General features: G+C 42.7%; 1 protein-coding gene across 1 annotated transcript in view; it reads right to left on the minus strand.

Annotated features, from left to right (window-relative positions):
• The window catches only part of EPHA10 (EPH receptor A10), a 740,746-nt gene that overhangs the window by 35,069 nt on the left and 677,985 nt on the right, over positions 1-27,692 (minus strand). The window contains exons 11-15 of the mRNA XM_088462290.1: positions 27,379-27,564; positions 26,742-26,803; positions 20,934-21,152; positions 19,819-19,968; positions 18,855-19,048 (exon numbers count right to left, since the gene is read on the minus strand). Of these exons, the coding sequence (XP_088318416.1) occupies positions 18,855-19,048; positions 19,819-19,968; positions 20,934-21,152; positions 26,742-26,803; positions 27,379-27,564 (811 nt within the window). The remainder of the gene's footprint in view (positions 1-18,854; positions 19,049-19,818; positions 19,969-20,933; positions 21,153-26,741; positions 26,804-27,378; positions 27,565-27,692) is intronic.

Consider the following 27,692-nt stretch of genomic DNA (forward strand, 5'->3'; position numbering starts at 1 on the left):
TCTGACCATTCCCCGGTGTCACAACCAGGTACTGTGACTACCTCTGATGAGGTTAGAAACCAAGGGGTTTTGGATACTTGCAGGGAAATGATGGGAGTGATAGACTTAGCCTCCCAATTGCGGTCAAACCCAGGTTTGGAGAGACCTGCCCAGAGGGGCAGAGTCTAACTCACTTGGTGGTTTTCTCCAGTGGCCCCTCCAATTGGGATATGGTTTTCCTCGCACCAAGTGAACAGATTGCGGCCATCTGGACAGGTACCTGGGAGTGATGAGACCGGAGTACTATACTGAGACAACTAACACAGGGAACACTGGGAGTAGCACAAGGGAATGGCAAGGACTGAAACACAGTGTATGATGATGCCACTTGGGGGCGCACTTGGTGAGTAGACAGGACTTATAGAAAGTAGGGATGAAGTACACAAGGATGTGTATTTTGTACACTAAGGTGCGGCTCCGGACGTACTGGCAGATGACGAGATTCGTACACAGGAATGTATATTTGTACACTAAGGTGTGGCTCCGGACACACTGGCAGATTATTTGAGATTAGTATACAGGTATGTGTATTTTGTACACTAAGGTGCGACTCTGTATGAACTGGTAGATTACGAGATTCATAGACAGGAATGTGTATTTGAACACTAAAGTGCGTCTCCGGACGCACTAGCAGAAGAAGTGGAGATTGTACACAGGTTTGTAACTGGAGACACGCAGGGTAACTAATGATTGGTACGGAAACACAGGAACGGAATGCACGGGGGTGCAAGTGAGATCCACAGGAAGAACTCATGGTGAACACAGGGTGGATACACGGAGGTCACAAGGAAAACACAGAGAACCAGGAACACCGAGAAAAGTAATATAGCCTCTGGAACATAAGTCAGTTGTCAACAGTAATAACTACATGCAGTCATAAGTTGAACAGCAACTTCCTGCTGCAGGAGTCGGACCTAAATACCCCTAGGCAGCTGGTCACTGGATCCTGAGATCAGCAGGGACACAAGCAGGCCTGCCATTGGAGGAGACTGGTCAGGTGAGATGAATCAACATGACTGCGCCCATGCCTGCTAACACAGGATCCAGGACGCAAGCATGAAAGTCCTACCGGACCCCAGGGAGAATCCTCAGCCATAACCCACCACTGCCACTGACATCTAAATGCCTTGGAGCCTAAATACACCAGTCCAGTGGTGAGTAATGGCAAATCCCAGGCCAGATCCTGACACCCAGCCCCCACTAGTTGTTTCAGGCATCGCCCACCCTTTAGCACTAAATATAGATCTACAGTGCATGTTTTTTGTCATCCTACTATTTGGTCTTTATTGGTATGGCTTATTGGTTGTGCAGTATTGACTAGAGGGAGGCTAGGTGACAACCCAATAGGTGGGGTCCAGCTAGTATGATCTGGCAAAGCACTGGCTGCATCATGTGTTTGTTGTTAGGGTATAGAGTGTAGCTGATGGATGGATGTTTTTGACCACCTTTTCATATTTCTGAATTTTCCTTTTTTTTAAATTGTGACTTTACTTTAAAGCAAGTTTCAATGTGTTATGTACCATATACAGTGATTCAAAATATGTTAAAGAGTTTGTGCAAAAGGAAAATCATCATCTGCTAGGTAAACATATGACAAAGGGATCAGGAAAAAGAAAAGAAGGAAAGTCATATAAAATTGGAGCTAGAGTCTAAAGTTATCCAAGATGAATCTCAATCACATGAATCATTTCAAGACTCAGGAACAGGAGGAGCAGTTAAAAGCCAATATACTCGGGTGCTTGAAGAGACTTTCAGGTGACTAGCTGTTACATTAATCGTTGGATTTCAACAGAGTGGTAAATGCTCAAATGGCAGAATGCTCAACTTTGGACAATACTTTGCAAACCAACTAATGTAAGTATTAACATGGCTTCACAGTTCATTTGGTGTAAGTAAAAATGACCTTCCACTAACTTCTAGGGGGAAATGTAAGGTTTTGATTTTCTACATCATTGATCTTCTGCTATTTTGCTGGCCATTTTTAAAACAGCAACATTTTTAATGGCAATACCCTAATAATAATCTGCCATTTATGTTACATGAGCATGTTGTTCTGAGAGTGTAATGGAATGTCTAAATCAGATTAAAGTGTCTTAAGAAATTCATCTAGCTGTGCATGGAATGCAATGAGGATAAGAATAAAAGCTATTTTCTTGTGTTGCACAGTGTGAGGAAATTTGAGAAAGAGCACGTACACACCAGTCAGTCTTAATGAGCTACAACAATGTGCTATGCAAGTTTGCATGCTCAGAAATCAAAGGTACATAGATTACCTATGCACACATTTTGCCTGAATCAACCTCACGACTGGAGAGACGGAACGGAGGTGAGATGGGGAGTCCTCATGTAGGCAAATTTCTGTATGATCGAACAAATATAAAGTGGCACTGCACAAAACTAGCTCACACCAGTACCATTAAAAATCCTCAATATTTAATAACATTCAATAAAACACATAAATGGCAAGTAAATAAATATGAATAAATGTAAATGCTACATAACGCTCACCAGCTGGGAGCCATTAGCAAGATTAAGAAATCAGTAGAAATGTAACAATCTATGTATCTCATATTAACCAGCTAGCTAATGAAATATAGCAGAAAAAAGTAACAAATCCCTCCATGTACTTGTAGCAGGGGCCAGTGTACTAGTACAGTCACTGGCTCTGCTACTAGGCATCCTCACCTTCCATGCCTTGAGGGTGGGGATGCCTTGGGTCAGAGGGGGACCCGGGCATCAGGGTGGGATAGGAGCCGGAGGGATCCCAGCCCCGTCCGAAGATGTGGCGGGGTTCATTTGGAGCAGCAGGCATGGTGGTGGGCCGGAATCGATCGTGATCTTGCCCCCCACCCGCAGCAGCAGGAGTGGAGGTAGCTGTGGACTACCAGCGCTGCTCCACATGCATGATCGCAGCAGGTCTGAATCTACATGGATTCAGGCCCCGCCAATCAGTACACACCGATTCGAACTTGGCGTCAACCTGTGAGACAATCAGGGCTCACAGACCGGCAGCCATCAGGGAATGGCCACGGCGAGCCAATCACAGCTCCCCACGTCAAACGCCCCGCACTGTGGTGCCAGCTTGTATTAGCTGGTGAGCAGAAGCAGTTCAGTTGGCCGGGAAGGAGCGGTGAAGAGCTCCCGAAGAGAGAAGAATAGAAAAGAAGACATCTGACATCCCAGGCGGCAGTCATCACAAAAGAGCTTGCACAGGTTGCCATTCGCCAGGTAAAAAGCCTTAGACCATGGGTTAGTGAAGACATCGGAAGCCCTGGGACAGCAATGGGCCAGTCAAAAGAGCTAGCAGCCACAGCTGCCCAGGTGAAGGCTGCAGGAAGCCCGGAGGTAGTGGAAGGTGTTTCACCTCCGGTGAAGACCACTCAGGAGTCATGCTTGGGCCTGGCTTGGCTCAGCTGAAGACCCCAGGACTGAGCATGTAAACTCGGTGCTAGGCTGTGGACATTGTTAAATTTGGCGCTAGGCCATGGGCACTATAAAGTTCGGCACTAGGCCGTGGGGATATTAACTCGGCATTAGGCTGTGGATATTAGTAGGTTCGACGCTCGGACGTGGGCACTGTAAAGTTCAGCGCTAGACCATGGGCATGTTAACTTGGCGCTAGGCCATGGATATTGGTAAGTTCGGCACTAGGACGTGGGCACTGTAAAGTCGGTGCTAGGCCGTGGTACTGAGGGCAGGAGGCTCTAAAAGCATTGTATGAAACAGTGGTCAGGCAGTCAGGCCCCCCTGAAGGTAGGCTCTTCTAGATCGAAGAATGCCCGCAGTCAGGCCCCCATTAAAGGTAGACTGTTGGCAAGTCACTGAAACCCCTGCAGTCAGACCCCCATTGAAGGTAGGCTATTGGTAAGTCGCTGACTCCCCTGCAGTCAGGCCCCCATTAAAGGCAGGCTGTGGATCGTTTTTGGTTTTATATTGTATCTCATATTGTCTACAACTGTTGCTGCATTGGTGGAGAAATCTAAATGTAGCATTATCGGAGCCATGGGGTTGGGGTTGTTGTGATTGTTTTTGTTTGCAGGTGCAGAGATCAGGACTACTCGTCCATCAAGGGGAGAAGAGCATACTTGGTGAGTGCAATCTATGTTTTGTGTGCTGTTTGTGTCGTGTGTCACCCATTCCCTCTTCCCCCTTTTGGGCACCCTTGCATTTGGCACGTAGGTGTAAGCAGTCTGAGGCCTAAAGAGCCAATGATGACCATCCACTGATTCCAGTGGAAGTCATCCCAACTCAGTACGTGTTTTCCTTCCATGGCTAGGAGTGGAAATCCCAACCGTTACTGTCCGTGTCTGACCTGTGTTCCAGGACCGTTGGTAGGAGCATCATCGGTGGCCAGTAGGTGAGAGCCACGAGGTGCAAGAGGTAAGTGCCATGCCACACCTGAATGGCACCAGGTGCACACACACCAGCATGCCCTTGGGACTCCTACATACTGATGTAAAATCTTTCTTAGAGTTCCACAGAGAATGTACACCCAACTAGGTGCTTGCAGTGTAATAAAGTTGTAACAGGGATGACTTGTTACTTTTTTCTGCTACATTTCATTAACAAACTGGTTAATACAAGTGTGACCATCGCCATGGGTTACAGTGATTCATCAAAGCCACGTGTCATGACTGTATGTATTTTGTGTACCCCGAGTAATGTGTGTTCATGGTCTATGAGCCACAACCTGACCGTGAGAGTGGTGTGTATTATTATAACTCCCCTAAAGAATATATTTCAGGAATGTCTGCTTGCTATGAATTTGGACAGTATGTCAAAACTGCATCGCATCAACAACTGAGAACTAAATGGCCAAGTGCTACCTAGCCTTTGAAGACAAACGTTCTGGAAAGGAGTGCTCTGTTCTTCACCCTAGGGAGCCCTTGTTCCAGGCCTATGCACAGACAGCCCAGCTTAGTTTTCTGCCATAAACAGACCTTTCCAAGTCAGGGAGATATATGACACTTAAGTCCTGGTTTACATCTACACAGATCTGTGTAGAACAAAGAACAGTGCCTTTTGAGCCCAGAAAGGGTGGGGGCTGCTGGGGGAAGAAGTTGGTTGGGGAACCATAAGAGCCAGCCCCCATGTTCCACTGTGTTCACTGTTCAAGAGAGTAGCCGAGAGCTAGGAGTGCTCCCCATATCGGTCTATGGTGGTCTCCCTCCAAACAAATCCCCTAAGATTCAGCATAAGATAATTTAGGATTCTTAATCTTTATCATTTTCTTTTACTTGAAATCAACCTGTGCATTTATATCTGTATGTCTTGTTTATTCACCTGTTTTTCCTTGTAATTTAACCCTGGAGATATTTTCTCAATAAATCTTAATACTTTATCAGGGTTATCTCTGTGCTCTAATGAATTCACGTGCCTGGAGAGGCCCATGCTACATTTGTGCAATAATTGTTAATTTAAGTGTGATTTAAGTATCTGGAGAACGCAAGAGCACTATTCTAATACTCTTCGTGGTGGCAGCTTTAGTAAAACCCATTTCACAACTGCCCATCTGCATCAGGTTGGCTTATCTGAGCGCAGGCTAAAGTGCGGTGTCGTGACAACGAGATACACTGTTACATTTTTACTGAATACTTAATCTTGCTAATGACTCCCAGCTGGTGAGCATTATGTAGCATTGACATTTATTCATATTTATATTTGCAATTTATATGTTTTATTGAATGTTATTAAATATTGAGGATTTTTAATGGTACTGGTGTGAGCTAGTTCTGTGCAGTGTCACTTTATATTTGTTCAAATCTTGTATGGGTGAGAGCAGGGCTGGACTGGCAATCTGGCAGTTCTGGCAAATGCCAGAAGGGCCAATGCCAAGATGGGCTGGTCTGGCTACTGATATGCCCAGCCAAAAATCCCTCCCAAAATAGCCGCAATGTAATGGGCTCTAGAGCCATTGCTTCCCTGGGTGCTGCATATCACAGTGCACCCCCCCTGCGATCACTAGAGTGCCAACAACCCCTCTGCAATAATGACAACCACCTCAGCGGGTACCCCCTGCGATCACAACTGTGCCTCCCCCCCACCAGCGATCACAACAGCCCCCCCCGCTCACCAGTCTTCATGCAGTATTCATTTATTGTATTATTACAGTATATCACATAGAGATAATCAGAGACTTCACATGAACACTTCAGTCCGGTACGTGGACCTTTGTCAAGATAACCACATAATATGGGGGTATATAGTGTGTTTGGTCCACTTATGTCGTTATCTTGCGAAAGGTCCGTGTACCGGACTGAAATGTTCATGTGAAGTCTCTGATTATCTCTATGTGATATAATACAATAAATAAATGACAGAATATCGCATCGGACTGGCAGGCTGGACGATCTGGAATGCCTGACCAGTCGATATTTTACCGTCGGTCGCCCTACCTACGTAATGGTCATGACATAAGGTGGCAAACTGTCAAGGTAACAAAAGTTCTGGCGATGGGTTGGAACCGGGACCCAGGAGGATGGGTACAAAGTACCCAAGTCTCTTTAGGGGCATGGGAGTACAGGTGAGGTGAAACCAATGTCTCCAATATGCAGCAACCACACACAACTCAACTAACACCACTGCTTCACAGCAGCTCACACTATAATCATGCTGTAAATGAGAGAGAGTTGCCATGCCCTCCCATGTAGTCATGCACTCCCACCATACCTGGGCCTGCTGAGTGTCTTGGCAGCCCTGCTGGGACCACCCTATGTGTGTAATGGCCATTATGGTGTATGGTATAATGTGTAAGGGCCATTACAGGGTGTGTGGCATAAGATAGAGTAAGGGACACTACTGTGCGGTGTAATGTGATTAAAAGCACACATCCACCTAAAGACATGAAAACGACTGCACGATTACGGCATTGTAGTTTCTCAGTTTGTAATGTGCCTACACTAAACGAGCAGACGTTCAGTGTTGGCACAATCAATCATCTGCAAACATGATGAACCTGATGTTATCGTCAAGTTGTACAACATATATGCCGATGATAGATGTCTAAACGACCAGTGGGAGCGCGCATCGCTGGTCATTTTTGCCATTTTTTAAACGATGTGCAAGTGATTTTCAAACGATTTTGAATGATAATGATATCGTTATCATTCAATCACTCAATTTAATTGTCTAGTGGATGTGTGCCTTAAGGGGCATTACTGTTTTGTTTTTCGACCCACGCTTACGGCGCGCTCTTTTCCTCCTTGAGGTGCGGAGGTGGGCACAACTGCTCTTTATGTGCACAGAGCAGCAAAATATGTACTTTCGGCTTTACTTTGGTGGCACAGGTGTGACCTCCTCCGTGTTCAGCTCCCTTGCCCTAAAAAAATCCTACAATGATCACTATCTAATTCTCTACAACTGCTAAACTAGGGCTTGGTCAATTGGGAAAATGCCTTTCCTTATCCATGTGTGTGACCTATACCAATGAAGTGCCAGCTTTACCTAACAACCAAACAAATACCAAATGTCTGACTATGGCACATGTATGAATCCCCTGCAGGATGAGCTCTGTTGTATGTATGTTGTTAATTATTAATGATGTTATTAATTATATTTATTTATAAAAGTATAGACTAAGAAGTAGGAGGAGTCAGAGATAGTAAGGGGAGGAGTCACGCCTGGGGCCAGATGCTGACGCCAAGGTGGGCCTCTGTGTTCCTTAAATGCCAGTTCCTATTTTTAGGCCAAGTCCGGCCCTGGGTGAGAGCTAGGAAAATTCTCTCAGAAGCATGCAGCAGCACTTATACAGCTCATTCCTTGCACTGGTGCAGTGCCAGGATTGTTTTATATATATTTTGTTATCACAAATATCAATATGAGCGTAGTCACGCAAATGCGGCAGATGCAGACTAGCAAGTATGTGCATAAACACATGTTAGGAGGCAGATCTTTTGCACTTGCTACAGGGCTGATTCAGCGCTCGCTCTGAATCAGGGCCCTCCTCCATGAAAATGGAGCGGCCTCCTGGCCGCTCGCATAGCTGTGGGTGACCACCGACAGCATATGCGAGCGGCCAAAAAGAGACTTGCGATGGAGACTTGCGGACTTGCGATGGAGACCCTGCAGTAGGGTCTCCCTGCCACAAGCCCTGGAGTGATTTTGGCTCTATCAGAGCCAAAATCACTCCCACTGACATCACTAGTGATGTCATCATCACAGCCGGAGTGCGGCTGGCTTCAGACGGTAGGCATTCCCATGGGAACGCCTCCGTCTGGCAGGCACGCCCACCAAAGGGGGCGTGCTGTCAATCAACATCGACAGCACGCCCCCTTTGGTGCGAGACCCGGAGCGATGGAAAGCCGTCACTCCCCGGGTCTCACGCATGCGCACGACGGAGCTCCCTCCGTCGTGCGCATGCGCAGTGGGGAACATCGAACCGCTTGCGAGTGTACTGTCTGAATGACCCCCTAAGTACGCACTGATGATGAGGACTTTTTGTAAAACTGGCTTATATGCTGCTGATACAGAAGTTTATGGACAGCTAAATTATTTTTCGTGAGTAATTTATGCCCATTTGATGCCAGCCCTTTGTAGTGTAAAAATATTTGTATGCATTTACTGTATAGTTTTTGCGGCAAAACATATATGTACCTCTCCTAAATTTTTAAACAGTGTCTATAAAAATCCTACTCTACCTACTAATACTTCAATCACATCATTTAGTTGCTGGATACAGTAGGTCAGGAAATGTATACATTCTCGGGATATACTGCTGGGGGTGAAGCACTTTCAAGGAATATATCTGATAGTAATAAAATGCAATATTTTGGAATGCATGGCTTATACTAATGAATACTGCAGAGTGTGACAATGATCTTTTGTACTGATGCAGAGAAAATTTAGTCGAACAATTGCATTGTATTTAAATCCAATCAAGCTTTAAAAATGCATGAATACCACAGTGACTCATCCCTGCAGTTTAAATATTTCTCTAAAAATAGAAATGCACTCTTTACTTGGTAATGGATCAATAAAAGTTCTTGGAAATAGAGAGGTGTTTCCATCACTGCATCAGTGCACCATCAGCAAAGCGTTAGGGATAATCACTTCATTTCTTGCTTGTTCTGGAAATCTTACACTCTCTACTTAACTTGATAACGCTCCAGCTGGGAATAGGATTTGTGTACGGTGAGACCTCTGGGCCACTGCGGATGTACTGACTGATGATGAATAAAATATCGAGCAGCAAGACAGCGCAAAGAGCAACATGCCAATATTAGAGCACATAGACATTAAGTCAATAAAAGTTCCAATAACAAGTCAAGTCTCATGTAATACTAAAACATAACAAGTCAGCAGAAATCTCTATTGTAAAAAGAAAGAAATGTGAAAAGAAATTATGTTATACACCCTGATGTTATAAGCTCTGTTTCACACGAGTGACTTTACTGTGTTCTGCTAGATAGTTGATTTGCAAGTAAATGTCCAAAATAAGAGCATTATTTTGTATGTGTATATGGGTTCATGTTGAGACGAAAACCCCCACAGTCTTTGTGTTGCAACATAGTGATGACTGGGAGGTGGCTAGAAGTGCACGCAAAAAATATCTTTCTCATGGGCATGCACTAGGAGTGTTGCAGGAGAGTCGATGCAAGCAACTGCATTGACGGACATACAGCTGCAGCCATATTAGGCCAACGTCAGATGGATTAACTTCACCTTCAATAGGACTGGTGCAAGTGATGGTGCACCAATGGTGGCATCTAAAGAAATATTCTTGTAGCCATGACTTTGGCAAGGAGAAAGCGAAATGCAGTTGCGTCCTTTTCTGAATCAGGCCCCTTAAGTTGTTATTATTATCTTGCTGTCCCTGCTGTCCTGTGCTGTTATTTAGATCTGTGGTATCTCTCTCTCTCTGTGGTGTCTCTGGTCTCCTGTTCCCTCTTTCTGGTGATTCTTTGCCTTTTTCACTCCTCTGCCAGTGTTTGCTAACTGAGGTATTTTTGCCTTCCCTTCTTTGCAGTGGCTGCTTCTGGCATTCCCTTGTGCAACCCCTTTGCTTTTCCAGCCTCCCACGTAACTTTCTTCCTAAAACTTTTTCCCTACCGCAGGACTCCCAGGCAATCTGAATGGCTTTCTCCACTCCTCTTTGGGTATGTTGGATTTCTTGGCTTTGTTTCTGGTTTGCTTTTCCCATGCATGGCTATTCTATAGCTTGAAATTGTCGATCAATCAATTTCTCACATTGGTCTGTGGTGGCACGGTTGGGGTTTTGGTTAGCATTGCTGCCTCTTGGGTCTTTGGTCGTGAATTAATTTCCAACCCCTTTCACTATTTGAGTGGCATTTGTCTGTTCTTCCCATGTTTGCGGGGATTCCCTGTTTGTGCACCTGTTTCTTCCCCTACCACTCATGCATGCTGTGCGGTTTCTTGGCTGCTGACAATGCATTGATTCCATTGTATGTATATTGTCCATATGGCAGGCTTTTTGGCTTGTGGGTTTCTTTGGCACTGGGTTAGTTTTGGAGGGCTGAATTTTTATCTGTGCAGTGCTGTATGCTATGTGTCCGCTGTTTCAATATGTGTTGGTTGCTGCTGATATATGTTCACTTTGCAGGTTTGTCTACATCATTGGATTATCCATTGCCTATGCCCCTGGCTCCACATTCCCAGGTATATTTCCCATTACTGCAACCTTGACACACAACTTTTCATTCTGGTACTTTCTCTGCAGTGTGCTTTGTTGCATGGTTACAGTTTTATTTCCCTTGTGTTTTTGTCTTTCTGATGGGGCTTCATATTTCTGGACTGTCTTATTTATTTGTCCCATCATTGCAGGTTATTTGGCTATGGCAGATGTTGTAATGGTTAGCCCATGCTGGTTGCACATTAGTGTGGAGGTGGTCGTTTTTTTAGTGAAGTTGTTTTGGTGGACTGGCAGCTTCAATACTCTTAGCCATTTTGGTAGTTTAATTTCTGAGGTAATGAGATGGTTTATCGGTCTGGTTTTCATTGTCCTGGTAAGGTTGCTGCTTGAGCAACGGTGGCTTGTGGTCTCCTGTTTTCCAACACTGCTATTTTGTGTCTTTATCTCTTGTGCTCTTCATTGCCCATGTCCAAGTGTGTGTGCTGTACGGGGAGTGTGAGTCCTCATATGTGGGATCTTGGCATGGTGCTTTCAGTATATATAATCTTCCTGGTGCTGTGCCTTGGCTATGTCAAGCAGGTTTTCTTTTCCTATGTTGTTTAGGGGTTGTCTATTCTGGTTCTTCTCTTGTTGCTTCCCCTCTATGATTCCAAGCGGTAAATTTACTAAGAATCGAGATATGTCGAGATGACCATCTTGGGTGATTTATTGATTTTTTTCCTGCTTTCAAATTTACTAAAGGTAAAGTCGGGTGAGTTAGAGAGAGATTTCTCTCATCTCACTCGTAAAACTCGGGTGAGATAGCAATCTCGAATCAAATCACCATCGGGCCAAATCAGAAGTACTTTTCACCTAAAACATACATCTTTCAAATTTACCAAAAATCGGGATGACAAGCTCGGGTGAGATAGGAGCAAACTCTCTGTCAAAATCACTTTTCAAATTCTCAGCCCCCAGAGCTGCGAGATGGTCAGAAACATGTACAAATCATTGTGATTTGTGTAGGTTTCTTTCTGTAAATGGTTAAAATAGGGTTAATTTGTAAAAAAAAATGATGTGAGGTCCCCCCCCCAAAGGCTAACCAGCCGCGGCTTGCCAGCCTGTCCTGGTTCCTAATTTACAGGGAAAAAAAATGTGTAGGGTTCCACTGTAAATTACAAACCAGCAACAGGCAGCAGGGACAGAGCTGGTTTTTAATATATGGAGAAAAAAATTGACGTGAGGTCCCCCGCATATTTAAAACCAGCCTTGGACCCTTTCTGATGGGAGACTAATGCCACAGCCAGGGGTGCCCTTTTACCGGGCCCCCCAACTGCAGCATCAGCCATGACCATTAGTCAGCCCAGGCCAGGGATCCCTGGGGAGTTGGGGACCCCCAATAAAGGGGTCACCCTCTCCAGGGCACCCCTGGCTTAGGCTGATAGCCCCTCCTCCATTCCTGGGTGGTGGGTTGATAGTATTAGGTGTAGTGTAAATTTTTTTATTTTCATCATTGTCTTTACAGTGGAACTACAGGTCCCAGCAAGCCTGCACTGCATGCTGGTACTTGGAGAACCACAAGTACCAGCATGTGGGGCATTAAGGGCCCACTGGTACCTGTAGTTCACCTGTAAAGAAATGGTTAATAAAACACACAACACACAGTGAAAATAAAGCTTTATTGCATCCATAAACATACTCACCTGTTTCCAGATGTTCATGTCCCCTTGTCAACGTAAAGTATTTATTATTTTCATGGTCTATTGTGTGTTTTATTAACCATTTCTTTACAGGTGAACTACAGGTACCAGTGGGCCCTTAATGCCCTACATGTTGGTACTTGTGGTTCTCCAAGTACCAGCATGTGGGGGAGGCTTGATGGGACCTGTAGTTCCACTGTAAAGACAATGATGAAAATGACATTTTTTCACTACACCTAACACTATCAACCCGCCACCCACCACCCAGGGGTGGCGGAGATAGCCCTGGGCTATCAGCCTAGGCCAGGGGTGCCCTGGAGTACCTTTGGGGGGGTGTCCAACTACCCAGGGATCCCTGGCCTGGGCTGACTAATGGTCAGGGCTGATGCTGCGGCTGGGGGGCCCGGTGAAAGGGCACCCCTGGCTGTGGCATCAGTCCCCCGTTAGAAAGGGTCCAGGGCAGGTTTTAAATATACGGAGGACCTCACGTCAATTTATTTCTCCATATATTTAAAACCAGTTATGTCCATGCTGCCCGGTGCTGGTTCTTAAATAACAGTGGAACCCTACACATTTTTTTCCCTGTAAATTAAGAACCGGGACAGGCTGGCAAGGGCTTGTTAGTGTTTTGGGGGGGGACCTCACATCATTTAAAAAAAATATATTTATCTATTTTTTACAAGTCTTAACTCACAAGCAGCAAGCACATATCTCACTGATATGTGCTGGCTGCTAGCTCGGGAGAGATTTGCAGACAGAGGGCCTGATTCAGAGCCGGACGCTCTGACCAGAGCACTCGCTATGAATCAGGGCCCTCCTACCTAAAAATGGCCGCTCGCAAACATGGGAACGCCTCCGTCTGGGCAGCAACGCCCCCAGCACGCCCACCAAAGGGGGCGTGCTGTCAGTCACCATTGACAGCACGGCCCCTTTGGTACGAAACCCATAATGACAGCTTGGCTGTCGCTATGCGGGTCTCGCACATGCGCACGACGGAGCTCCCTCCGTCGTGCGCATGCGCATTAGGGCACCATCGACCCGCTTGCGAGCTCTCAGCGCTCGCGAGCGGGTCTGAATTTGGCCCTGAAAATACTGCAATCTCGGGTGAGTATTCTCCTGCAAAACAAGTTACTCGGGAGAGATATCTCGTTCTGCTTCACCATCGGCCAACTCGTTTAGCCTCAAATCGCCTGTTGGTAAATTGGGTAAAAAAAAGGGATTAAATCACCCGAATTTTGACGAGTACCAGCGAGATAAATCACTTCTGGACCATCTCGAATCTTAGTAAATTTACCCCCATGACTGTGGAGATGCTGGACTGTGTCCCCTGCTTTTCATGCTCGCTTACGGTGACCCCTCAATCCTTTTGGGTTAGTTGGCGACCTGTCTTTTTGTTTGTCTTTGTTTGTGGCCTGCTGACGTGAGTTTTTTGTTGGTGCCTGCGGCTTTGCATTCATGGTTTGCGTAGCTGTGCTAGTTTTGCCATTGGTGGTTCTTGGTGCACACTGGTTCATTTAAGAGACTACTGGTTCACAATAAAAATACTGTCTGGAGCAAACTGTGTAAGCGTAATTTGTAATACAGAAAAATCTGTTGACTTTTTAGTAGGGATGTGCAGGCTCGGATAGGTTCGAGTTTGCACGTGGAGTTCGGATTTTTCCCTCCAAAAAAACGGAACTCAGAACGAGGCAAAACGTCATCTTACATGGACGAACATCATCATTCCTGGTCTTTTGTCCAGGAATGATGATGTTCGTCCATGTAAGATGACGTTTTGCCTCGTTCTGAGTTCCGTTTTTTTGGAGGGAAAAATCCGAACTCCACGTGCAAACTCGAACCTATCCGAGCCTGCACATCCCTACTTTTTAGATGGTTGAATACTTTTACAGGTCACTGTTTATATCCAACTCAGCATGAGCACCTGTGTGTGTTTAAAGCTAAACTTAAGCCATTTGGCCCTGCTTCATAACTCAGGGCCTGATTTAGCAAGGATCGCAGGTGCTTATACGCATGCATGCGTACGCATCACAGTGCATGTGCGTGAACTGGCCACTGCGATCGGGACTGCGATCACAGTGACAATGCAGACCTATCGCAGAGTTATTGACAGGTAGTGCTATTTGTGGGTGGTGACAGGGGCATGCAAGTGGAATGCAAGTGCGTCAGTGCGTTTCAACGCCGTTGAAGGGGTGAGTTTAAATTAAGGGTGAGCGGGTTCGGTTTTACTCGGTTTTACCCGGATCTTTTTATTGGCTATCGCCGAACATGTGTTTTGGATAGCGAATAAAATCGAGCCAAATTTGCGGTAAAGTGGCGAAAAGAACCGAGTAAATCCGAGTAAAACCGAACCCGCTCACCCCTAGTTTAAATTAGCCAATGCGATACAGTACCATATGCAGCCTGAGGCCTCATAGCGTGTGCTGAAGTTAGCAATTCCTGAGTGAGGTCTGACCTGCCTTAACTGTGCGTTTGGGTCCGATGTTACTCGATGTTACCGATTATTTTGGTATGTTGCCAAAGTATACAGATGTGAGTAAGGGGAAGTGGGCGTCCTTATGTTAGGCTGCGATCGCAATGTGAATGCAAACATTTGCATATCACCGCTGATATTAGCAACTGTGTTGCGTGCGTATAAGCAGAATAGCGATCCTTGCTGAATCAGGCCCTCAGATACACAGTGACAGAGGCTGGGATGTGAATAAAATCTTTGGTCAGATCTGACAAAGAAAATGTACAGTACATATTTTTAAAAGAATTTGAGACCTAAAAAGCTAAATTAACAAAACAATGAAAAGTAAATTATCTGCATATATACAGTACATGTGAAAATTGGGGGTAGAACTGCGCTCTTGTTGATCAGGGGGTGGTGTGTTGTGGTACGGACTGCTGCACCTTTATGCGAGAGTACCGTTCCTACACTGAGTTAGAATGGGAATAAAGGGGGTAAGGTGCGCTCTACCTGAGTGTGGTGGTAAAAACTGTTGTGTTAAAGTGGGTGAGTATGGTGTGGGGTGACTGGGTAGGTGTGAAAGTGAAAATGAAACCAGCCAGACACATCTGTGTCTGACTGGTTTCATTTTCACTTTCATTCTCATTGTTCATTTTCACTTTCATTCTCATTGTTCATTTTCACTTTCACTCTCATTCCCATCGTTCCATCCTCATTCCCATTCCCATCACACCATTTTCACAGCAGCACCATCCCCATCCACACTGCTCAGCAGTGCAACACTCGCAACTACCCAGTCACCGCACACCATACTCACCCACTTTAACACAACAGTTTTTACCACCACACCCAGGTAGAGCGCACCTTACCCCCTTTATTCCCTTATATACAGTACATGAATATAATAAGGGGCTAGATGAAAATCTTAGTACATTTTAAATATGAAGAATCAGATTTGACATGTTTGTTATATAACTGTATACCATACTTATATAATTTGAATATTACTGTATTAAAAAAATAATCATACTGTATTCTGTTTTATTTTTCACTTCCCTGTGGCTTGGCTAAAGAAAACGTCATGCCAATTACACATGGGTCGAGCACTGAGCATCAGGATAAATGTCTAATTTGGTCACTCATTTCTGGCATGACAAGAGCCTGTTAGTGTGATGGGAAGATAACTATACACAGGCTAACGGCTTCTGTTTCTGACCCCAATTATCCAATTCATTTTAATCATGTTAGTATTAGCACTGCTTTGTTTTTTTGGTCACACATGCAGTGTTATCCACCCAGTTGCCTGATAGTGGCGGCAATATGACAGCATTTATGGACAGCAGAACTGATAATTCAATTTTTACATATCAAGAATCCATACACATAAAATATATGGAACATGTTAAAAATAGTGACTGAGAAGGACTACTGTATGTAGGAAAATCTTATTTTTAATACTTCCGAAGAAAGTGTCAATATAGTATATTATAAACAAACATCCAAAAGCCTGTGCTTATTGAAGTCATCAAGAAAGCCACTATTAATAATTGTTAGCAAGTGAAACATTTTTGGGAACCAGGTGGCGGTCACACATATCTATAAATCTCATTCTTAGTTCTGCTCTTATATTCCTGCTACGCTGGATATTTCTATGAATACTACTGCCTTCTTTCCTGCATGGCATATTCCAATGGATGATCCCAGAGACAGAGGAAAACTGGTCCTGGTTTAACAGTATCTCTGGACTTGAATATAATATCTAGATAATCTTTTATTTGTTGTACTGATGTATATTACTGCTCTTTTTTTTAAGCATTTCAATCTTCTCACAACAGTATGTATGGTTCTTCTCTATGCTTTATTTGAATCAGAGGAACTACAAGTCGTTAAAAGTTTGGTTAGTTGCAGTGGAGGACTTCTTCACCAAGAGCATTCCCAACCAAGCCCTTGTTTAAAATTTGGATTTGGTGCACAGTTGAAAGTAATACCCCTTTTCCGCTGCTTCAATAACCGGGGTTATTGCCAGGTCTACCTGGGTCGCGGCTTAGTGGAAAAGGATACCTGAAAAATAACAGTGACTGGGAATCCAACCGAGGTAGCTACCAGGGTTGGATCCAGGATGGATGGGTAATGGTGCAGTGCAAATGGTGCAACCTGTGTTATCTGACCTGGGTCATGCCTAAAATTAGCTTATTGGTGATTGTGGAGCAGTCATCTCCCACTTTTTATGACCTCACAAGTTTAGCAGGGCAGACACGGGTTCAGTGTGAATGGGACTGACCTGGGAATAATCCAGATCAAAGGTGCAGTGTAAATTGGGTCTGACCTGGGTTGAAACCATGTATGAAAACCCATGTCAGACGTGGGTTTTTGGTGGAAAAGGGGTATAATTGTGAACCAAAAGAAAAATTTAGATATTCGCCCTTATGCAGAGTTGAATGCATCTATGACCACACTGCCCCATCTATAGTCTTGGTTTTATAGCCATCATCGTTGTCAGTGCACATTATCCTTAGTGTGAGAGATCCATCTAAACACAGACAGATTTTCGTATACACACAACTTTGCATAGCCCACAATTCCATTGGCTCATCCTCGACGCTCTCTTGCTAAACTTATGCCTATGAGCGAATGACCATTTACACAAAATTACACCCCTTTAGCTACAATTCACAAATGCAACCGAGTTGCGTGCAACTTTAAATCACTGGTAGATGAATGCGTTCAGCTACAGAGCATGTGCAATGCAAAATTACGCAAGATCCGTCCACGTAACTGACTTGCGTTCAATTCGCCATTGGCACTATTATATGTATCTTTTTTATCTAACACCTATACAACTTCATATTCAATTAACAATTTAGGCCCACCTTTAATGTTTAGTTTGAAGAAAACAGGTGCTTCTACAAAGAATTAGAAACCCTTAATATTTTAGGATACACGCCAGTAACTGAAAAAACATACTGACTTGACATGAAACAGACTTTGGCTGTCAATATAATATTCGGTGCTTGTTATGAAATAATTAGCACCATAGTTACTTCTCCAAGGAGTACAAACCTTTATTAATTATAACTTTACTCTGTATTTTATGAGATTTAAACTATTGTGTATTGTAAGGAGATAATAAGGTGAGATTAATTTGTATCTATCATGTTGAATTTTGTCTGCTGGGGAAGTGATATGGAAGTTATTGCTGAACAAATTGCTATAACCTGGTGAAAACAGAAATAAGTTGGACAGTTCCCAAATTCCAAACACCACTGAGCCAACACACTATTCCTTACCTTTAGTTGGTCACTGCTCTCTTTCTGTTGCTATGCCCAACGTTAGATAGATTACAAGGAACATGAGTGTGCTAAAAAAATGTAAGACAGGCAGGCACTAAAACCCTTGGAGATGGGGTCTTTATTCAAATAAATTTTTGAATAGTGAAAATAAATTGCTAGGGCATTTATATAATATTGCTGGTACGCAATATGCAAGTTGGATTCATGGATCAAAATATCTGTCTGTATCTATGCTAGTAAACTGATGGTTAATAACATACAATCAACATTAACTAACACAACCTGTCACTCTTTTAGCTATTTCTACTCAGTAATGGCAGCATTTTGTATATATTTTACCAAAAACAAGGTCCTAAAATGGTATTGCAGAGCTAAATGCTGAACGGCCACTACAACCTAGGGACCAAGCATGGCATTTTAACCTTGCCCTTCCCTGGAGCCAAGGGCTGTTTCATGTCACCATTTTTTCTAAGAGTCCTTGGTTAGTTTCAGAGCCCTGCTAAAAACTGGGGCTATATATGATGTGGAAGTGGATGTGAGTGGGTGGACCAATGTGTCCCTAGTCTAATTGTTCATACCCCATCTTGCAGCCATCCAAAAGGGGTGAACAAAAATGTTATATGAGTTAGGTGATATGGCAGTTCTTTTTCTTTGCTCTATTACTGTAGTTGCAAGATTATTTACTATTAACATTGACCTTAGTGACAATATTTGCTCCTTTTCTATTACCAGTTGAAGCTACAAACCGCAAGTCTATAATAATGTTATCCCCTCAACATCTTCAGAAATTGGTAGAAGAAAATGCTTACCTTGTTGCTGTGGAGGTTGCAGACTTGTTTTTTTCAGGGCTTTGCCCATGCTTGGTTAGTATATTGTGTATGTGAGTAAATTTTGGTCTCTCATTCCTGTCCTTCTGCCAGCAATCTAACATCAGCTGATGGAGAGCAGGTGGACAGCTTATTGGTGCTGGAAGTCGAAAACCATCTTCTATGGCTTTGATGACCTAAGATTGTGAAACACAGAAGATGAAGCATATATACAGTATTTATTAAAAGTGAGTAACAGTGTAAAACAACAGCATAAATGCTTCTTTATAACATCACGTGCAAATTTCCACTTAGCTATCCATACTTTTTCCAGGAATCCACATACTGTAGATTTGTGGTTTAAGATGGTGGCATCAGTGGGGGTAATAATATAAGATTTTGGGTGGATCAAGTGCAATTCTTGCTAAGTGCAGATATGCATGTGAGCTGCCTAATATTGCACTGAAGTGATGAAACAAGATTTTATTTTGTAGGACAGAATTATAAATGAGATAGTGGGATGGAGAAGGCACATATACGAGGGTGTTCCCTGAGGATTGCCCGCAGTCCTTTTCTCATCCCCAAAAACTTTTAATTCTCTAAAACGTTTGAGGTCGAGGCATTTGCTGTGGGAGAACATATTTCTAAATACACTGCAAACAATGTTATCAAAACCTATACACAGTAAAGTGGTACATGAAATAATGCAACAAATACAATACTGATATTCCCTCCCTATTATGAGTAATTTATTTTTTTAAATTGAGAAGTATTTTAGAAGAGAATTGTAAAGATTTAAATGAATAAAGTGATGGTTCTTAACAAGCAGTGGTTTGGACATTTATCTAATGCTTTACTGTCTTCACCATTTAAAATGATCAAGTGATTGCAGGAAGCCGGCTTGAATAACAATCACATTATAAATAATATTAAATTCATAACCATAAATAGTAATTATATAACTCACATCTTGATTGGACATGTCCCAGTAGGGTCTTTCACCATAAGACATGGCCTCCCACATAACTATGCCAAAGCTCCAGACATCACTGGCAGTGCTATATCGATGGTACTGGATAGCTTCTGGGGCACTCCATAAAACTGTGCTCTTTCCATTCTGAAATTAAGTTATATGTGTGTTATTTTCAGCTCACAATGTAGACAATGATCTTCAAGCCTCTAGTTCACTCAGAATGCTGGTACTTGTAGTTTACAAATAGTCACAAGTTGTCCAAATTTAGGAGGGAAAAGAAAAGTAACGATGGTGGCAAATGATGATAGACAAGTGGGGGTAAACATAGGCTTTGCAAATAATTGGTGAAGGGCACAAATAAGAAGAGTCAAACAGAGACTGGCAGACAAGAGGTACAGACAAGGTGTAACAGAAACAAAAGAGTAAAGTTAAAAAATAGACAGGAAGCAGTGAGGAATGAACCCACAAAGGAAATGTTGTGTGTACAGACTGGTAGGTGTTATTAGCGGCAGAAGCAGTTGCAATGGGGGCATGTAAAGGGAGCCCAGTTTCCTCCGAGATCTGGAATTCTGGCAGTGCCGGCTCTTGAGACGTTCGACCAGTGCAGTCGAAATGGGGCACCACCCCATAGAGATCGCAGTCCTCCCAACCATCCCGATTTCAGAGAGACAGTCCCATTTTTGGGCAGTGTCCCCTGTTCCACCCATGGACCGAAGTGTCCCGCAGATGGTCGGCAGGTTGGGGACTCTAAGGCACCGCCGCAGCTCTGCTTTACTAAGCAGAGAGCAGCGGTGCCGCGAAGCTGTATGGATGTGGTGTCCATTCAGTGTAAGGAGATGACTGCTGACGGAGTGCTGGGTTTGCCTCCAGCATGACGTAAAATGGGAGGCATGTCATAAGGCCACACACCTCAAATGGCATCATTTGAGAGCATGGTCAATGAAAAATAGGCCACGCCCCTTTTGACCACACGCTTGGAGGCAGGGGGCACAATACAATATTCGAACAGGGCACTGTTCCATCTGGAGCTGGCACTGGATACTGGGCTATATCACTTAATAACTTTATAACTTGTAATGATCCATGTATTTCATTTCTATCTGCCTTACATTTGAATTCCGCATCATGGTGGTAAACACAGTGTCAAGTTTATCATCTTGAATTTGTCGAAATCCAGATATCTTGCAGACCAGGTTACAGTTGACTAGAACTTTGTGTGCAGCGAGGCACTTGTGGATATAGCTCATCTCTGTTAGGTACTTCATCCCTGAAGCTATACCGCTAAGCATCCCCACCAGCTGAGGTACTGTAAGTTGCCCCTCATGTTTCTGCAGAAACACAAAATAGCATGAATTTAATTTATGTATACATATTGTAATACTGCAAATACTATACATTACTCACACAAGAATGCTGTACGCAGACCTAACATCCATTTTAAGAAGTGCAATATAGAAAATACTAACATTTTTAAACACATTAACAATATTCTTATCAGTATGGGAAAGTTGTTTTTCCAATAAGTGTTAGAAGTGATGAAAACTTTAGTAGTTAAGTGAATGGTGGAGCATTATATACTTGTAGAACACTTATTTTTAGAATTGACTTTAAACTAAAAAATTCCAAGCTAACTTTTAACAAATTAAATTTTTTAAATATAATTGTAATTCTTAAGGTGCATACGCATGTAACGATTTTTTGAACGATTTGTCATTAATGATGTCGTTATCGTTCAAAAAATCGTTCAGTTTCTGAGTTATAACGATGAACGAAAATCGTTCAAGCGCGTTCCCGTTTGTAGTTCATCGTCCATTTCAGACTGTCCAACATAACAATTTTCATTAAGGGAAGGAACAGTTTTCGTTCATTTTTGTAAAAATCGTTCATTACACTTCAAAAAATATTCACTTTTTCAAAGGAAAATCTGACAGAAAATCCTTGGTTACAAAATCATTATGTGTGTATGCACCTTTATATTACAATTTTTAATTTTCCACAGTTACAGTATTTGGTAAACCATCTAGGTGCCAATGTGTTTGTTTTTTCTTTACTACAGTATCTGGCCTAATGTGTTTTATTTTTCCCATGTGTTTGTTTGTTTTTTTGTCGGGTGCCATTGTGTTTTATTACTTTAGGATAAATTAGGCCAAATTGAGCAATAATTTAGTAAGAAAACAGAGTTTTATTTAATGAAAAGTGTGGTTACAAAGTGGTACAAGGCTGGACTGTTATGAGATGTATGGTATATCCTGTGGCACAGTGCACCTCTGCACATACCTTTGTGTACTTTTTATTTACTGTATGAGGTATCTCCCAACAGCGGGGGACAGGCTTGCATACTGATTAATGCAGGCAGATGGGTGACAAACAGAAGCATTGTATGGGGGGAGATGCACTAAGCCTTGGAAAGTGATAAAGTGGAGAGTGATAAAGTACCAACCAATCAGCTCCTGTCATTTTTCAAGCACAGCCTGCAACATGGCAGGAGTTGATCGGTTGTTACTTTATCATTTTCCACTTTGTCACTCACCAAGGCATATATGAGATCCACAATGTGAAATGTATCCTCTTTATTTCTGTCAGGTTTCCAATCAGTAAAACATATTATTCAAACATCATAAACAGGACTTTAAAGGCAGCATTTATGCTGATATAAATGTGTCTGCTACACAATCATGAACCCTGAAGCTTGCATGCTAAATTGTGTTGTCTTGTAATAAAACACTCAGTTCTGTCATAATCAGCTCAGACAAAATTCTCTGATGTTTTGCTTTTGTTTTCCATCCTCCAACCTTCTATTTTCTTTACACCTTTTATGTTTTCCCAGGCACAATTACACTATTGTGGTACATCGTTTTCATGTGCTATGTAAGTGCTGAAGGGGAGGGAATCTTAATTTCCTATCTGAAAATTAAATGATGCAAAAAATTCTGCCTTTAAAGCTGTAGTGTTTCAAGTAGTCACCTGTCCTTGATATATTCTTCAAAGATAATAGCCAGGACATAATAGATGTAAGCCTACGTGCATTGCTCACACTTCATACAGTATAAAATATTATATATTTATGTGGTAGAAAATAAACAAACTACAGAGAATTAAATACAATATTTATTTTTCAATGCATTGTCTTTTTATCTCACTCTGGGGCCTATTCATCAACACTAAAATAAAATTTTTAAGGACATTTTCCTTAAATATCGTTATTTTGGTATTCATGAACAGACTTAACACAGGAGATATCACAGATATCTCCTTGCTAAGTTCCCCTGCGTCAATTTCCACACTCCCCATACATTACTATGGGGATGTGGAAATTGTGGTATTCATCAAATTCCTAAAATTATCAATTTTCGGAATTTGATGCAGTTACTATTCACCACTGTGAGGTGGCGAATAGCAGAATCCACTTACCTGTATCGGCGTGTGCAGGTCCCCCGACGAGTCCCTCTGGCGCTCTGCTCCGTCCTCAGGCTTCGGAGGCTGGTCTGTCATGTGTGCTCCCCAGCAGAGCACAAGAAAGTTTAGAAAAAGAAAAAAAAAATATATATTTTTTCTAATCTGTCATGTGGTCTGCTGGGAAACCACATGACAGACCAGTAGGACGGAGCCGGAGGCTGCTGCGCGGACAGGTAAGTCGGGGGGGGGGAAGGCGGGGGGAGGGGGGTGATGGGGATCGGGGGGGGGTACGAAACTTACCGCATCTGTAGGCAGTGCTGCGCATGCGCTGGTTTTACAGATGTAACAGCGCATGCGCAGCACTGTTTCCAGATGCGATAAGGTAGTGTAGGCAGGGAAAAGTATCTATTTCCTGAAAAGCTGTCATCGCAAAAATGACAGCTTTTTGGAATAGATACTTATGGAGAGGTGGAATGATGAATTCCACCTATAATTAGGTAGAACTCCATGAGAGTTCTAAAGCTAATTATCTCCAGAGAATTTTAATGTTTAATGAATAGGCCCCTATGTACATTGTGCATTAAAGACAGAAAAGTAGATTAAAAAGTGCTTTTATCAGACAACTTTATAAAAACAACATATATGCTTTGAGAAAAATGACAGCCCTGTATATATAGCCTTTCCCTGAAAGGGTGTGGTATAATATGTACATGTTTATGATGTCGACATGTTCTTAATGTCAACATTCAGAATGTCAACATGGTTGGGAGATCGGCATGTCAAATGTCTACGCTGACATAGGGCCTAAGTCAAAGATTTATGGAACTCCAATGTTCACGTAAATCTCAGATGATTGAAGATCTGCACATACACAGAAGCCAAACTGCGCACGTGCAGATATGGTCCTGCGATGTCGCTCGCAGTGCCCTAAAAGCCACAGCATGATTGACATGTTGCTGGCGTTTGGGGGCAGCAACGGGGAGGTGATGGGCAGTGCTCCATAAAACTGGGGGGGTGTAGGCTCCATTTTCTGGCTGTGCCCTAGCCAGCGACTGCGTCCTTGGTTGATTTTGACAGACATCCTGTGCTATAGCATACATCTCTGAATCAGGCCCATAATGTCGACATTGCCAACATTGTGAATGTTAACAGTCAGCATGTTGATCGTGCAGATTTCTGTTGCGGAGGTGAGTATGCCAAAACCTAAACCTAACCCTAAAATCATAAATACAAATTGATTGTCAACATTCTATTGTTGGCATTCACAGTGTTGACATGCATGATGAATGTCAACATTATAAACTTATATCCTCTGATAAACCAGAATAGCACTGATACTTTCCTAACTTCTCCAGGGTGTCTTGTCAGGAGAATTCAGATGCAGGCTCAGATATGTATTTACCCCACTGCTGAACGCAGATTCCCAATGTTTGGGAATCTGCGCAGACGCATGACCCATTCTGCGCATGTGCAGAGCGGGTCTGCGAGGCCACACGTAAACTGGCAACAGACAGTCAGTGATTGGCAGTCAGCTGCCATTTGGGGGCAGGGAGGGGGCAGCGACAGCCTCCATTAAACAAAACAGAGGCGTGTCGCCACTATTGGGGGTTGGAGGGAAGAGGACAAGATCTCCGTCGGCTGATGGAGATTTCCTGGCCTCTTCCTCTAAACTGCGGTAGCCGACTGTGTGACCCCATGGGTCACCTTAGCCGGCTGATGTTATGCAGTTTATCCGATCCTGTTTTGGACAACGCAGCTTGGATAAGTAATGCACAGGAGGCGTAATGCCTCCTACTGCATTACCAAATCTGCAAGGTTCGCAATTGCAAAGCTGCCTGCGTGCATACATCATATATCTATAGCCTGCGTGCCGCTTTGCAATTGCGATTCTTGCTGAATCAGATTCAGTGGTAAGCAAAATAACCCTATTGTAAAGCATCCCTATTTAGATGAGCTTACGGTTATTTGAATTTGGCTTGGCACTTTCTCATCCTGTACTGTAGCTCTATTTAGATGCTTTTCAATTCTAGTTATACTGTAAGTTAAAGTGCAAAAAGTGCAGATCAAATTACCCCAGTACAAATACAGTATTTGTTTTCTTTTCATAAGAATGCAGAACAAAAAAATACTAACAATATTGTACAAATTACATTATTATTTTATTATTATTATTATGAACTAGAGAAAGGCATGGTTTTCCCTTTAATGTAATAATTATTCCTCTAAGCAAGGCAAGCTTGTAAACATAATGATCCATCCACTGGCTAAGTGTGAGGCAGTGAATTGTACAAAGTATATGGTCTAGGAAGCAGCAGTAGATTGTACAGCATTATGGTGTGCAGTATGTGTACACTGCAATATTACGGTCTAATGCTGGGAAGCCATCTATCATTGTTTTTCCATTACAGTTTATTTTCTTTAGCTCAAAATCTTTAAATCTCATGGAAAACGTATTAAGTGTTCTGATGTACCATTTCTACATACTGTACACCTCAATTTTATCTCTGAATACTCTTCCTCATACCCAGGGCTGCCAGGAGGAGTGCATGCACAGATTACTTGGACTTTGGCCTCTCTAGGGGCCTTGGAGTGCAAGGGTCGTAGTGCAATGTGTACAATCTATACAATGAGGGGGTGTAGCCAGGCCCTCTACAACACCCATGCCCTTCCAAAGTCTTGGTGACCGTGCACTTACCTTCTGACCTGCAGATCGCCTAATCTCTGGTACCTAACTCCCATTCTCACCTGCAAGACTGCCCCACTCTGCAACTACTCACTTATAGAATTCCCTAACACCTGCTCAGACTCTCCACAGCATTCAAATCTTTAAAAACTTATCTCTACTATCACCTATAATACCAACACTAATTTCCACTCTGAGTCACATGCGATCCTCTTGTCTCAGATGTGTCCTCTTGCAGGAAATAAGGTATCTTATGAGCAGGGCAGTCCCTGTGCTTTATTTTCATGTCTGCATTTATTTTGTATACCTCCTACGTCCCAGTTATTGTATGTCCTGCTGTCCCCATTGTCCAGTGCTGTGGAGCACTGTAGGACTTACTAATCACTCATAATAATAACCAATAATAATGACTTTATTTTCTTTGGGAGATAAAACTAATAACGGCTATGAGGAAATTTTGGCTAACAAGGATACAGTATCTAGGTTCATCATTTCAAAGGTATTTGAGTCCTAATCTAATGTGGATGTTTTCGGCCACTTCCCTTGCTGGTAAATAGTGAAGAGATCCTTGTAAAAATAAAAAAAACATTTTTTTTATTTTTTTTCCTTTATTAAAGGATTTTAGTTTATAGAAAGTACTGTACAAACACAATAATTTCACAGAATGAAAAACAACAAGCTACAGTACACCCCCAGATCTGTAGCAATCTATAAATGGGATCAGATATTAAGAGACAACCATGTACAGTATAAATCATTTATTAAATGTTAAATAACCAGTATGGAAATAAGACATGAATCATTGCTTTCTTTTGTGGGGAAAATATTATATACATACCCTCAAAAATGAATCTAGTACTCCGTTGCCCATATATTCCATTACTGTCATCATTGTATTGCCTGCAAAGTAGAAAAAATATTATGAGTTTTAAATAAGAGGAATCAATAATATAGAAATGATGTTTCAGAGAGTAGGATCAACTACAGCTCAAGGTCATAATTAAAACTTAAATGTAAGGTATACAGTGGAGATATCAGGTTGTACTAATGGTGGCTCCAACACTGGGGCTGCATCGCATTCCAAAATTCAAAGTCACACCAACTGCCAGTGAGTCACGGTCGGCGATGTTTGGCAGCATTTCGGGTGGCAGTTGGTGTGGCTCCCCTATTTGCATTTTGGACTGTTCTGCAGCCCAACCTCTGGAGCCACCACTGGGTTGCACTATGACTTATAAATTCAACTGAGAAATGTGGGCTGAGGTGTGAAAACAGTGCAAGAGACATGAGAATCTGCCAAACATCAAAACATTTTTGTTATAACATTTTTTAATTTGAGCCACATAGTTCACTGTATTACCGTATCCCTACATATTTTCAAATAATAATAATTTGTTTATAAAACAAATAATTAAAAACATTATATATCCCAGTGAAAATAGAGGTGGCTGTCAAAGTGATATTTATTTTATTCCTACCTCTGGTGATGACTCCTTCAAGGCGTATGATGTTGGGATGGTCAAATTGACCCATGATGCTGGCTTCTGCCAAAAAAGAGCGTTTCTGCTTATCTGAACAGCCTGCCCGCAGAGTTTGTATGGCAACTGGAAGCTCTCTCTTACTTGGAAGCTTCAAGCAACCCCTGCATATTTCACCATATTCCCCTGAAACATAAGAAAGTAATCTCAATTGGCATATACAATGCAAATAACATATGGAATCCAAAGGTGCTTCAATTTTAAAATATAAATGAAACAATATAATATTACTTAAGAAAAAATAATCAAGTTAA

This window comes from Taudactylus pleione, unplaced genomic scaffold (genome assembly GCF_031769625.1).
Source record: "Taudactylus pleione unplaced genomic scaffold, aTauple2 ptg000007l, whole genome shotgun sequence".
NCBI lineage: Eukaryota > Metazoa > Chordata > Amphibia > Anura > Myobatrachidae > Taudactylus > Taudactylus pleione.